This window comes from Meriones unguiculatus, chromosome 8 (assembly GCF_030254825.1).
Source record: "Meriones unguiculatus strain TT.TT164.6M chromosome 8, Bangor_MerUng_6.1, whole genome shotgun sequence".
Lineage (NCBI taxonomy): Eukaryota > Metazoa > Chordata > Mammalia > Rodentia > Muridae > Meriones > Meriones unguiculatus.
In genome coordinates this window covers 2,359,340-2,372,521 of record NC_083356.1, presented here as the reverse complement: position 1 = coordinate 2,372,521, position 13,182 = coordinate 2,359,340, and the positions used below count along the sequence as shown (strand labels likewise).

At 55.9% G+C, this 13,182-nt stretch overlaps 1 protein-coding gene across 7 annotated transcripts in view; it reads left to right on the top strand.

Moving 5' to 3' along the window:
* Positions 1–13,182, top strand: part of Scn8a (sodium voltage-gated channel alpha subunit 8) — a 156,202-nt gene that overhangs the window by 117,495 nt on the left and 25,525 nt on the right. For all 7 annotated transcript variants that reach the window (XM_060388586.1, XM_060388587.1, XM_060388591.1 and 4 more), the window contains exons 14-19: positions 2,449–2,687; positions 7,240–7,413; positions 9,241–9,597; positions 11,697–12,167; positions 12,506–12,623; positions 12,879–13,033. In XM_060388586.1, the coding sequence (XP_060244569.1) occupies positions 2,449–2,687; positions 7,240–7,413; positions 9,241–9,597; positions 11,697–12,167; positions 12,506–12,623; positions 12,879–13,033 (1,514 nt within the window). The remainder of the gene's footprint in view (positions 1–2,448; positions 2,688–7,239; positions 7,414–9,240; positions 9,598–11,696; positions 12,168–12,505; positions 12,624–12,878; positions 13,034–13,182) is intronic.

Sequence of the window (13,182 nt, the reverse complement as noted above, 5' to 3'; positions counted from 1 at the left end):
CAAGTGTGAGCAGTCAGGGCTCCATCTTCCACCAGTGGGAGCCGCCGAGCTGCAGACGTCCTGAGAAGGGAGGAGATAAAAAAGGAACGGAACCAGATTTCCAAATATGCACCGTAAGAATTTATGGAAATAAGAGAACCTTTTCTTTTTCTTTCTCGGGGGAAGAAAACTAAATTTACCTTGGGAAAGGAGGGGGTTCCGTGAGAAAGAGGACACGGCGAGTTCTCGTCACAGACTCCTTTGCCCACGCACACTCCCACGTGGCTCTCGCTGGGGCCCTTCCATCTGAAAACCAAGGCAACCATTTTCTTAGCAACCAGGAAGCCAGTCAGCTGGCCAAGCCAAACCACCCCTACCTGAGCTCAGGCGCGCGGGCCGCAGCCGGCTGCTGGGGAAGGGGCGGCAGACTGGTCCCCAGCGGCCTTTCCATCCTCGGCGGGGCGCTGGAATTTCTGTGTATTTTGTTTGATTGGATGATGGCTTTTGTTTTTATGAATGAGGACGTATGCAGCCCTACCTAGCCCAGAACTTGTCATTTAGCCCGGGTTGGCCCAGTTTTGGGGCCCTCTTCCTGCACTAGTCTCCTGAGGGCTAGGCTTATAAGGATGCCCAGCTTCATGGAGAATCTTTTATTTTATTGGTGTAACTGGGGTTGGGGTCCTGTGGACCCACTTCCTTGTCCCAAGGATACCCTCGTGACGGTTTTTCAAGTTTGGCTTCTTGAGGGGCACCTTCACTGGATGAGGAACTTGGAATTTTGTGATCACAGCTGTTATGTTTCCTGTAATTTGAGGAGATTCTTGTCGCTAAGAGTGTCCCAGGGTAGTGCGGCAGCCAGCCGAGCAGCTCTGGCCATGGTCGTTCTGGCTCCCTGCATGACCTGGGGCCACTTAGTGTCCTTTCAGTGCCGGCCGTGTCACAGCTCTGGGGCTGTCACCTGGAGGAGGGTGTCAGTGTGTCGGCGTGGCTCTGGGCGGGCACCTGAAGGAGGGCGTCTCTGGGCCCTGCCGCAAACCCCCCCTTCCAGAGCAGTTCTGGGCTAACCCCCTCAGGTACCAGCCACACGAGGCGCTGAGAACCTAGCTTCTTTTGAGAGACATGGGAGTTAGACAAAGCGAGGGAAGGAGAAAGAAAGATGGTGCAGAGGGGACGGAGAGAGGAGCCACGGGAAGAGAAGGAGAGAATGAGAGCAGGGGGCGGCAGAGAGATGGAGCTGGGAGAGAGGGGGATACAGGAGAGGGCGCCCTGTGGAGCTAACTCAGCCGTGAGCCAAGCCGCTTGGGGGGGAGGACATGACTCTGGCCTGCGCTCTAAAAACAGCAGATACGGGTGTGGCCTGTGGCCTGTGGTGGCTGGTGATGCCTTTCCTGCTGGTGGAGACAGCATTTCCACCAGGTATGCTCGCCAGAGCATCCAGTGGCTGCTACATTCTGAGGTAGATGATTTGGCTTCTTTACTCTGTGCGTGTGTGTGTGTGTGTGCGTGTGTGTGTGTGTGTGTGTGTGTGTGTGTGTGCGTGTGTGAACAGGAACACATCTGTGCACATGCTGGAGGCCAGAGGTCAGGAGGCGGGGCTGGCTGCAGTGAGCTCCTGGCGGTCCCGTCCCACAGCGCTGTTGTTACAGACTTGTGCTGCCGTGCTCAGCTTTTACTGGGTCCCTGGGATCTGAGCGCGGCCCTCAGGCTTGCCCAGTGAGCACTTTACTGATGGGGCCGTCCCTCCCGGCCCCCAAACCTCCCCAAAGCACCTTAACCTTTTCATGGTCTGGCAACCACTGGCAAGTTTCTGGCCTAGTACCTGAGGCAGGTCTTCCTGGCCTCCGAGTACGCTTGTGACGGCTGCTCTGTGGCACGCTGTGGAGCAGAGCACCGTCCACTCCAGCGAGCACTGACCTGTGCCAGGCTCAGTGCTCACTGCCTTCCACGCCTGCTCGTTGGAGCCGATTGAGCTGGGGGGTCAGGTTCAGGGGCCACGCCCCAGCCATCACCACCTGTCGGGTACCCAGCGCCCCGAGCTCCGTGTGTAACTAGGTCATTACGGATAGGGATGAAGGAAACGGGGAGGCTGAGCAGGCGAGCACCCTTGACTCGCAGGCTCAGCAGTGGCAACCGCCTGACCAGAGGAAGATGCTGAGCGCCCTGTTTTCTCTCCAGAGCAGCGGTTCTCGGCCTTCCTGACACTTCGACCCTTCAGTGCAGTCCCTCCTGTGTGGTGACCCCAACCATAAGGTTATTCCGTTGCTACCTCACAACTGTGATTCTGCTAGTGTCCAAATAGCAATGTAAACTTCTGACGTGTGAGATGTGTGACCTGTGACCCCGGGGCTTCCGATGGTCTTAGGCAGCCCCTGTGAAAGGGCCCTTCCACACGCACCCCGGGGGCTCACGACCCATGGGTCGAGAACCATTGCTCTACCCTGAGCACACCCTGCTCCTCGCCCACTCCAGAGCTGGAGGAGTCCCAGAGGAAGTGCCCGCCGTGCTGGTACAAGTTCGCTAACACCTTCCTCATCTGGGAGTGTCACCCGTACTGGACAAAGCTGAAGGAGATCGTGAACCTGATCGTCATGGACCCGTTCGTGGACCTGGCCATCACCATCTGCATCGTCCTCAACACGCTGTTCATGGCGATGGAGCACCACCCCATGACGCCGCAGTTCGAGCACGTCCTGGCTGTTGGAAACCTGGTAGGCTGGGGCGGGGCCTCCTGAGGGTGACCCGAACGTGGGTTTGCTGTGGGGCTGCTTCTCCTGGCTTGGGAAGCTGGAATTTAGGTAACAAGAAGGTGGTGGCTCATTAGAGACACGTGTGTCCGTTTGTCATGGCATCCGTGCTTCTGCCGGCGGCTCCGCACCCTCTCGGAAGCTGTTCCGTAGAGCTGAAACCAGCTTGAGGGAGGGACAGAGCGGGGAGAGGGCCGAGCTGGTTCCGCGGCCTGAGCACGGGCTTCTGGGGGGTTGAGTCTGCGGAGTTCCTCTAAAGCCCCTCCCTGCTGGACCTTAGGGAGCAGCCCCTAAAATAGGGGGTCCTTGAGATGTGCTGAGCGCCCTGCCCCGCCTGCTCTGTGGGAGCGTGCCTCCCATGCGGGTTATTTATGAGAGACTTTCAACTCCAAGCTGCTTCCCTCTCCCACTTCTGGGCCATCATCCAGCTTCTGCTATTAGCTGAGCCCTGCCAAATTTCTTATGTTAAGCCACATCTTTAATTAAGTTATTTAGAAGACGAAAGTATGAAGTTTGGAAATGTCAAGAAGTCGTGATCTTGGGTTATCTGCTTTCCTGCTGTAGTGCAGAGATGAGGAACTGCTGGGTTTGGAGAGTAAAGTGTGAGGCAGAAGCCATCCTGGCGGCCGTCTGCCTCTCCTTGGGCACTGCTTCCCAGGCGTGTCCCCATCCCTAGGCACTTCGTCGTGGCTATGTCCCCACCCGGCTCCATGGCTGCCCAGTGTTCCCTGCACTCACATTCTTCCCCTTGCACACACACATCCGCCCACGTATCCACCCTCCGCCCTCACACACTCTTAATACCATTTCCCAGCCTGGAAACCTCCTCCTGCCCAGAGCAGGCCTCATCTTTCCTCCCCCTCCCTTTATTTTTTAACTTTCACTCTTTGCAGGTGACACGGTGGAAGTTTAGAACACCCCTGTGTGTGTCTGGTGCTCCCATGGTTCCTCAGGACTGTGCAGCTTGGCAGCAGTGAGGCTGTCTGGTGAGCCCAGCCTCTACCATGCACAGCCTCTACCACGCACAGCCTCCACCACAGCCTCCACCACAGCCTCCACACACAGCCTCCACCACACACAGCCTCCACCACAGCCTCCACCACAGCCTCCACCACAGCCTCCACCACACAAGACTCCATGTGTCCCCTCGTCCATTTGATCCTCTCTGATCACTTGGATGAGGAATTGTCTGTGAGGCCTCTCTCTGTGCAGTTCCCCCTTTGTCGTTTGTGACTGACAAACACTTGTGAGGGAAACACTTTAAAATGATCTCAATTTCCTGCTCATTTGGCCTTTGGCGTATCCCTCTGCGTCAGGATGGACCCTTGCTCTTCAGCTTTCTCTACCGTGTTATAGCGCATGACTGGCCGTTACGCTGACATTTACACTGTCTCTGACTGAGTCTCTGATTTGTCCCTGGGAGCCCTTCAACCCAGTCCCTCTGTCCTTTGGATATGTTCTAGTTTCTTCCTTGCTTTCCGCTATAGGAATAATGGAGGACAATTGCTGCAGCTTTCTTTCCCCGTATGGTGTGCTGGGAAGACCTGGGGTGCATGTGTGCTGTTAGAGCGGCACACAGCCTGCTTGGTGAAGCCGAGCCGGTGAGAGCGAACGCAGGGTGCACAATGACAACAGGGTTCTGTCACTTCCGGATAGCACTGCAGCCTTCCTTCTGTTTCCTCCCTTTGACACGCTCCCGACTGTGAAGAGCCAGTCACCAGCCCCCATGGTAGACTGAGGAGATCAGAAAGCCAGTGTGGCCTCCTGGGAGGCAGATGCCCAGGTTCCGGCCCGCAGCCCTGGGTGGCAGCTCCAGCCCTTTAGCACCCCAACCTCTGCCCTCCCTGTGGAAAGCTCTTCCTCCTTAAGGCCGGCAGCCTGCACAGGGCACCCCTCACACCTTTGTGTGTCACCTACGTGACTCTCAGAGAATCGTGTGCGCCTGCCTGCACACACTCCTAACCCCACCTCGGGCCTTCTCCGGAATGGGCGCTCTCTCCATGCTGCTTAGACCCTACGCCCCCAGCCACGCCACCTGTCTGTGCCACACTGCCAGGCGCCCACTCCCCCTGCCTCGCGCATCCTTGTTCCCTTGAGGGCACCCTCCTTACCTTCCTGTGGGGGCACGCTCCCCCAGTCTGTGTCCTCCCCACCACTTCCCTTGAGGGCGCCCTCCTTACCTTCCTGTGGGGGCGCGCTCCCCCAGTCTGTGTCCTCCTCACTGAGATGCTGTCTCTGCCCTGTTTGAGCTCCTGTTCTCTGCCAGCCCCAAGTCGCCCCTCAGCGTGGATACCCTGCCCTCCTGCCTGGCCCTCAGTGCCAGTGAAGCGGAGCTATCCAAGGCAAATCTCAGCCCGCCTCTCTCCCCCCACCCCCGTAGTGAATGGAAGGCTGCCCCCGACAGCTAGCTGTCCCTCTGAGGACTGTCTCCCCTCTGAGGACTGGCTCCTGCTGCTGGAAGCAGCTCTGCAGAGGAGCCTGCTGCCCAGCTTAGGCCCAGCAGTTGGCACCGGGCCCCTTGCCCCATGGCTTATGATGGTGTTGAGTCTACCGTTGCTTAAAAGGTTCTCTGTAAAAATGTGATAACCAGCCAGGCAGTGGTGGCACACGCCTTTAATCCCAGCACTTGGGAGGCAGAAGCAGGCAGATCTCCAAGTTTGAAGCCAGCCTGGTCTACCGAGAGAGTTCCAGGACAGCCAGGGCTACACAAAGAAACCCTGCTTTGAAAAACCAAAAAAATAAAAGAATAATAATCAGTAAGAGTCACGTGTGGGTAATCCACACTGAGGTATTGTGGGTAATCCACCTGAGAGGGACTGGCCTTGTCACAAGCCTCTGTCCTGTAATTTGACACTCCTCCAGCGTCTTACTTTCCTAAGGCCTGTGGGATTGAGACAGCCCCAGGAAATGCTCTGTCAGGCAGAACTGCAGAAGAAGGGACAGTTCCTGCTTACAGTGTGCTACATATGAATTCATCACACTGAGAAGACGGAGATTCAGTGAGGGCATGCTCCTCCCCCATGCCCACCGTGAAGGCTGCTCCCCCCCATGCCCACAGTGAGGGCTAGCCCCCCCCAGGTGTTCACAGTGAGGACTTCCCCCCATACCCAAAGCTTGCCCCCCCCACACACACAGTGAGGGCATGCCTCGTCAGCTGGTGAAACAGTAACAGGCAACAGAACGCGTCAGGAGGAGCGCAGGCATGGAGCTGCAACAGCTGGGAATTAGGCCCAACCAAGATCACCTGTAAAGCAGCATTTATGCGCTAAAACCTCGAAAGATCGTGGAAAATGGCAATTACATGCAAAATGAAGAGACTGGGGGCTTTTTCTGGCTTTAGACACTTTGGCCAATATCTGATGGCTTTTTTTTTTTTTTTTTTTTTTTTTTTTCACATAACTTGCATCACGTGGCTAAGTCTGGTGAGGTATAATAGCAAATCAGAAATGATACGGTGTATTGTGAGCATAAAAACTAGGAGAATTTTTTACCAGTGTTGCTTTCTTTTAGCTGATACACAGTTGTATGTCTAGAGGGCGCGGCTGTAGACATTTTACCATGGTCAGTTCAGAGCGATTAACAGGCCCGCCTCGAGCGCTTCCCTGTCTTTGTGATAACTTTCCGCATCCTCTCTGGCTGCTTTGAGATATAGATGCATCATTGCTGATTATAGTTGCTCCCCCATAAAATCAGGCCACCAAATGCCTGCAAGTCTTTGAGGGGCGGAGGTGGCCTTCACCCTGTTCAGTTCACCCTTAGATTAGTTCTTACCTGCGTGCTGCACATTAGCAACTGAGTGACAGAGGTAGAACCCCTGGGGCTGAGAACTTCGTTCAAATGAAGAGAGACCCTTGGGGGTAGTGCTGGCCCTCAAATTCTGGTTACACCTATCCTTGCTTTGTAAACCTGCCTAGGACATGCCTGATTGGGTGATTAAACAGCCGATACCTGGGCAGGGCAGAACAGGGTAGGTTTGGCTGAGGCTTTTCGGGTTCAGGAGAAGCATGGGAGACAGATGGGCGGGAGGAGAGGAGGAAGAAGTTGGTGATGGGTCAGCGTGGAGAAGAAACTACATGGGCCCGGAGACAGGACTCCAGTAATGGGGTGGGAGTCCCAGATGAAGAACACAAGCAAGTGCCAGGGGACTACGGATGGAAGGCAGCCAGACGAGGATGGTCAAGGCGGATGGTGTTGGATGGGGGCTGGGAGGTGGATGGTGAGGTTATTGAGCCGGCGCAGGTGGAATATCTGCCCTGCCCGAGGTAAATAAGGCAATTATGAAACCTAACAGGTGTCTGTGTCTTCTTATTTGTGGTAATCTTAGGGCCGATAATAAACATTTTACAGCCTGATACCCTTGCACCAATGCGGGGTGCCCCTGGGATATCCAGGTGTCGATGTCCAGCAGCGTAGAGGCCAAAGCTGGCTGCTGATTCTGGGGTGTGCTGGACTGAGGGAGCTGATACAGGCATGCTCTTTCTGGTGCCTCCTCCTGACCTCCTGCCTCCCCCCGCAGGTGTTCACCGGGATCTTCACGGCGGAGATGTTTCTGAAGCTCATAGCCATGGACCCCTACTATTATTTCCAAGAAGGCTGGAACATTTTTGATGGATTTATCGTGTCGCTCAGCTTGATGGAGCTGGGTCTCGCGGACGTGGAGGGGCTGTCCGTGCTGCGGTCTTTCCGATTGGTATTCCTGATTTCTCCAATTTCTCCGCACGTTCCCCGACCCAGCACTCGTCTAAGATAACGGGGCTGTCCCCTGAGGCGCGCCTTGCCCCACTGAGCTTGGCTGCGTGGTTGGCTTCTCCTCTGAAACCCTGAAAGCCTTTCTGCTAAATGCAATATCGTGTAAACGTTAGGGCTTGACAATGAGCAAAAGAAATCGGTTTTCTAGAGGTTTCTTAGAAAAATATGATTAATTCAGAGGACGAAGACTTCCCAGGGCCTTCTGAAATTGTTGGGTGGGCGGCTGAGGTTTTCTCTGGCTTTTGCCCTGACATGAAGAGAATCTCTGTGTTCAGAGATGGTTTTCTTCACTTCTTTTGTGTGGTAACCCCTTCAGAGACTGAAAGTAAGATGATGTTTTCTCAGATTGTGTTGAAATTAGTGGGTGAACATCGACTTCCCCTTCCGTGTTATGGGTAATTAATGTCATTTCTGTTAATGTATTATATAAGAAAACGCTGCTAAGTAATTCTGCAGAGGTTAAGGCCGTCTGCGGAGAGCAGCCCTCAGCACAGCGAGAATGGCGTGAGGGGACTGTAGGACCTTGCTGTATCTGAGTCAGGCCAGGACCTGCGGCTTTCTCGCTGAGGTAGTCCGCTCCCCAGAGAAAGCGCTGACTAGGGTTGGGCCGTGGGATACACACACCAGCCTTGCTGAGATGGCTGGTTACAATCTAGCCCACAGTTGATTTCACTTTTTTTTTTTTTTTTTTTTTTTTGAGATTTCTGCTTTTGCTTTATGTGTCTGAGGGTGTTTTACCTGGGTGTGTGTCTGAGCACTCCACGCAGCCCCTGAGGAGACCAGAAGAGGGCTCTGGATCCTTTGCAACTAGAGCCACCATGTGGGTGCTGGGTTTTGAACTGGGGTCCTCCAGCAGAGCAGTCCACACCCTCAACCCCTGAGCCATCTCTCCAGCGCACTGTTGACTTTTTAAAAAAATAGTTTTATTTCAATGACAAGGGAAAGAATTTTGAGGTTGAAGAAGCCTGAAAACTATATTGGGAACAAATTGGGAGCCAGGTAGGGAAAACCTTCTGAGTGGCCCCGACGGGCTCACGGGGGACTCTCGGGCTTCCAGAGACCCCCACACTCCTGGCTGGCACAGATCGCTGCTGGCGAAGTCTGCCGAGTGTCTGCGTATTGCAGTGTGTGACACCTCACACGGACAGTGTCCATGGTGGGCAGCCATCGGCCATGGCCTCATGCCGTGTAATTCTCGGCTGTTTGTAATTATTACAGATGTAAACACTGGTTGACAGGCAGCAGGCGTTACGTTTTCTGAGCTACTGACATCACTGCCCCTTCCACAGACGTCCTCATGCACGTGGCACTGCCTCTGCTTGCCCCGAGATACTCTGGGCACCTCACTCTCTCCTGTCGGCCGTTGGCCTACTGTTGGCAAGCGAAAGGAAACCATTAGAATTCTCTAGTGCTTGTCTTTCTATGGTGACTGAGTGTTAGCTCACTGTCCTGACACTTTCCTGCAGACTTTATACCCCTTGCCCCTCGTCTCTTTGAGAACTCTGGAATCCAGTCAGAAGGGCTGTAAGGGTCCAGAGACAGGATGCGGGTCCTGGACTTACTTCACTCAATTTCTGGAATTCACCAGTTTTCTCTCACCCATGACTCAATCTAATCTTTTAGTCTGAGACACGATTAGGAAGTTCTGAGGATTTCCTAAGGGTGGTGAATGAATTTAAGCCAGCCTTTCTAATGCCTCGAGCTATTACTTCAGCCACGTGGCGAGGCGGTGGAGTCTCGCTTCACTCTTACTTGCTTTTCTCCTTAGCTCCGAGTCTTCAAGCTGGCCAAGTCCTGGCCCACGCTGAACATGCTGATCAAGATCATCGGGAACTCCGTGGGCGCCCTGGGCAACCTGACCCTGGTGCTGGCCATCATCGTCTTCATCTTCGCCGTGGTGGGCATGCAGCTGTTCGGGAAGAGCTACAAGGAGTGCGTGTGCAAGATCAACCAGGAATGCCAGCTGCCGCGCTGGCACATGCACGACTTCTTCCACTCGTTCCTCATCGTCTTCCGGGTGCTGTGCGGGGAGTGGATCGAGACCATGTGGGATTGCATGGAGGTGGCCGGCCAGGCCATGTGCCTCATCGTCTTCATGATGGTCATGGTCATCGGCAACCTGGTGGTGAGTACGGCCGCAGCCACGCGGCTCCTCCTCACCCCCATCCACTTTCCTCCTCTGTTGTCTCCGTCCTGGCCCAGGTCTGCTTTAAGGTCCAAACGACTATTATCGGGATGCCGCTGAGCCGTGACACACCACCCTCCTGACCGTCCGTCACAACCGAGGAAAACAACACAGTAAGGTTAAGGATCCCCGGCCTGAGCCCCCGCACACAGCCCGCAGACTTCAGGCCTCTCGTCTGCGTGTCCTTGTAGTTAGAGAGCCTCCTTTTCCTAGATCTCAGGCCGTAGGCCTCTCTGGCGCGGTTGAACTTAGCACCACCCCCAGCCTCTGCCCACCAGCTGCCTCCCAAATTTCAGTGACTGAAAGTGTCCACAGACATGGCCACGTGGCCACTGGGTGGCTCCTGCACACTGCGTGGAAAAGCAGCTGCACGATCCCGTGAGCCCGGCCACTCCCTTCCCCCGCGCCCGCACTGGCACAGCCCCGGGAGGCAGCCAAGGCTCTCCCGTCACAGTGGTTGTCCCAGAGCTCCTGCGACCCCTGGCATTCTCCACCAGCCTTTCCCTAAGCGCTTGGTCTGTTCTCTCCCTTCATGGGGCAGCGCATGCCTCCTTCACACTTACTTCTTCACGTATTTCTACACCTCCAGCTTTCTTCCCAGTTTGTCTGGGTCGAGTCTTTGCAACAATGGTTCACCCAGTGTTGCTAGAAAAGTGACCTAAGACCCACCGGCATCATCAGCACACAAGGGCCAGTCAGCAAGAAGGCCAAATCCCAGGCCCTGCCCCAGGTGGGGGTTTCTTCAGGGCTCCCAGATCTCCACGCGCCTGCCTCCAGCCCCACCAGGCTGTGTCTGTCTGTCTCTGCCGCAGGCTTCTTAGGTAGCTGACAGGAAGGAGTTCTTCAGATCTTGGTGATTACCTATCACCCCTTCATTCAAGAACACTTAGCCAGCTAGGTGGTCCACACCCGTGACCCCAGCACTTGGGAGATGGAAGCATCTGGATCGGGAGTTTGACGCTAGTTTGGGCTGTTGGAGACCAAAACAGTACTGTGCGCCATCCAATGCGGGAGACCAGGGAATTTAAACAAAGCTTGCATTTGATGGCTTGGCGTCTGGCTGTGTGTTAGGCACTGTCCTGCTCAGGCTTTGAACCCCTAACTCCAGCAGGACTGCCTTAGCTTTACATGCAGCCAGTGTACAAGCCACTGCTCCCAGCAAAGGTATTTTTGTAAATGTTAGGAAGGCAGAGATGGCCAGGCATGGTGGCTCACCCCTGTAATCCCAGCACTCTGAGAGGCAGAGGCAGGTGGATCTCTGTGAGTTCGAGGCCAGCCTGGTCTACAAAGCACATCCAGGACAGCCAGGGCTACACAGAGAAACCCTGTCTTGAACACCCTTCCCCCCAAAAAAGCAGAGATGACTCCTTCTTTTTGCTTACTTTTTGACGTGTTCTGGAGATCAAGCCCAGGCCCTGGCACATGCTGAACTTGTGTTCCGCCATTAAACTGCCCCCCATGCTCCAGACCCACCCTTGAAGGAAGGTGCCATGCACATTTCGGTTTTGCCTCCTTGGTTTGTTTATGAAAGTACGACTCTGGAAACCTAAGTTTTTCTTCTAACTCGGGTCCCTTGAGACACCTGCTGTCACAGACCCATGACTTGCACCCTCCCTCCTCTGCCCTCCCCAATAATCCACATGGCCTCTTTTGCTTTTTATTTTTGGATAATTTCCTTTCGAAGCCTTTGCTTCTTGCCATAAGGAGAACTAGAGAAGAGCCGAGAAAGGTGCAAAGTTCCTTACAGTAAAATTTTAAAAATTCCCGTCCGGTGACATGAATGTTTAAAATACGGTGTCCGGCTGCATGCTTAGTGTGCCGGGGCGCCGCTCACCCCACATGCACAAGGCTGGGCATTCCGTCTGCCGCACAAAATAAACACACAAGTAAAGGGAGCCGTGACGGGAGCCCCGCGGAGCACTCCCTCTGCGGTCTCTGTGGCTTCCGACCTGGAAGCCTGGGCGACCTGGAAGCCTGGGCGGCGTAGACAACCTCCTGAGACGATCCCGCCTCTCCCCTTTCCCCGTGCCGCCGGCTAGGTGCTGAACCTCTTCCTGGCCCTGCTGCTGAGCTCCTTCAGCGCGGACAACCTGGCGGCCACGGACGACGACGGCGAAATGAACAACCTGCAGATCTCGGTGATCCGGATCAAGAAGGGCGTGGCCTGGACCAAGGTGAAGGTGCGCGCCTTCATGCAGGCGCACTTCAAGCAGCGCGAGGCGGAGGAGGTGAAGCCGCTGGACGAGCTGTACGAGAAGAAGGCCAACTGCATCGCCAACCACACCGGCGTGGACATCCACCGCAACGGCGACTTCCAGAAGAACGGCAACGGGACGACCAGCGGCATCGGCAGCAGCGTGGAAAAGTACATCATTGACGAGGACCACATGTCCTTCATCAACAACCCGAACCTCACGGTCCGCGTGCCCATCGCCGTGGGCGAGTCCGACCTCGAGAACCTCAACACCGAGGATGTCAGCAGCGAGTCGGACCCCGAGGGCAGCAAAGACGTAAGGCCCGGCCGGGAGACCGCCCCTGCTGTGTGTGGGCACGAGGCCCCGAGGCCCGGCTCGGCCGCAGCCTCACGGGGCCGGGCTCTGCTCTGAGAGCAGCCGGGGCCGGGCTCACTCGAGGCCTTCCCTGGGTGACAGAGCCCGGGGCTAACCCTGAGTTAGTCGAGTGGATTCTGGAGCAGGCGGGTGTGGGGCCAGGGCGAACCCTTTAGTGTGTCCATCTTGTTCCGGCTGCCCCTGCAGGCAGCGTCTGTCTGTCTGTCCGCGGCCCCAGCAGAGGTGGCACTGAGGAGGTGGACGTTTTCCTGAATGACCCCCTCCTCCTCTGCATCTAGAAACTGGATGACACTAGCTCCTCCGAAGGAAGCACCATAGACATCAAGCCCGAGGTGGAGGAGGTCCCCGTGGAGCAGCCCGAGGAGTACCTGGATCCCGATGCCTGCTTCACAGAGGGTGAGCAGGGGCAGAGCAGCGGGGGGTGTGGGTGAGCGCGGGGGGGGGGGTCAGGGCAGTGTGGAGTGTGGGTGAGCGGGGGCGGGGATGAGCAGGGGCAGAGCAGCTCGGGGTGTGGGTCAGAGCAGTGTGGAGTGTGGGTGAGCGGGGGCGGGGGTGAGCGGGGTGTGGGTGAGCAGGGAGGGGGTGGCAGGGAAGTGCGGGGTCCAGTGGGCGCCGCCCGGGCCTGAACCCCGCCTCTCCCGTTGGTGGCAGGCTGTGTCCAGAGGTTCAAGTGCTGCCAGGTGAACATTGAGGAGGGGCTGGGCAAGTCCTGGTGGATCCTGCGGAAGACCTGCTTCCTCATCGTGGAGCACAACTGGTTCGAGACCTTCATCATCTTCATGATCCTGCTCAGCAGCGGCGCTCTGGTGAGATTCGGGGAGGCGGGTGCAAAGAAACAGTGAGCAGAGGCCGGGTAGGCTTCATGCCCAGCGTCTTTGAGGGGACCGATCGTCTGAGGTCCCGAGAATAGGGGTTCAGAGCTCTGAGACGACTCTGCTCTTCTTCTGACCTTAGG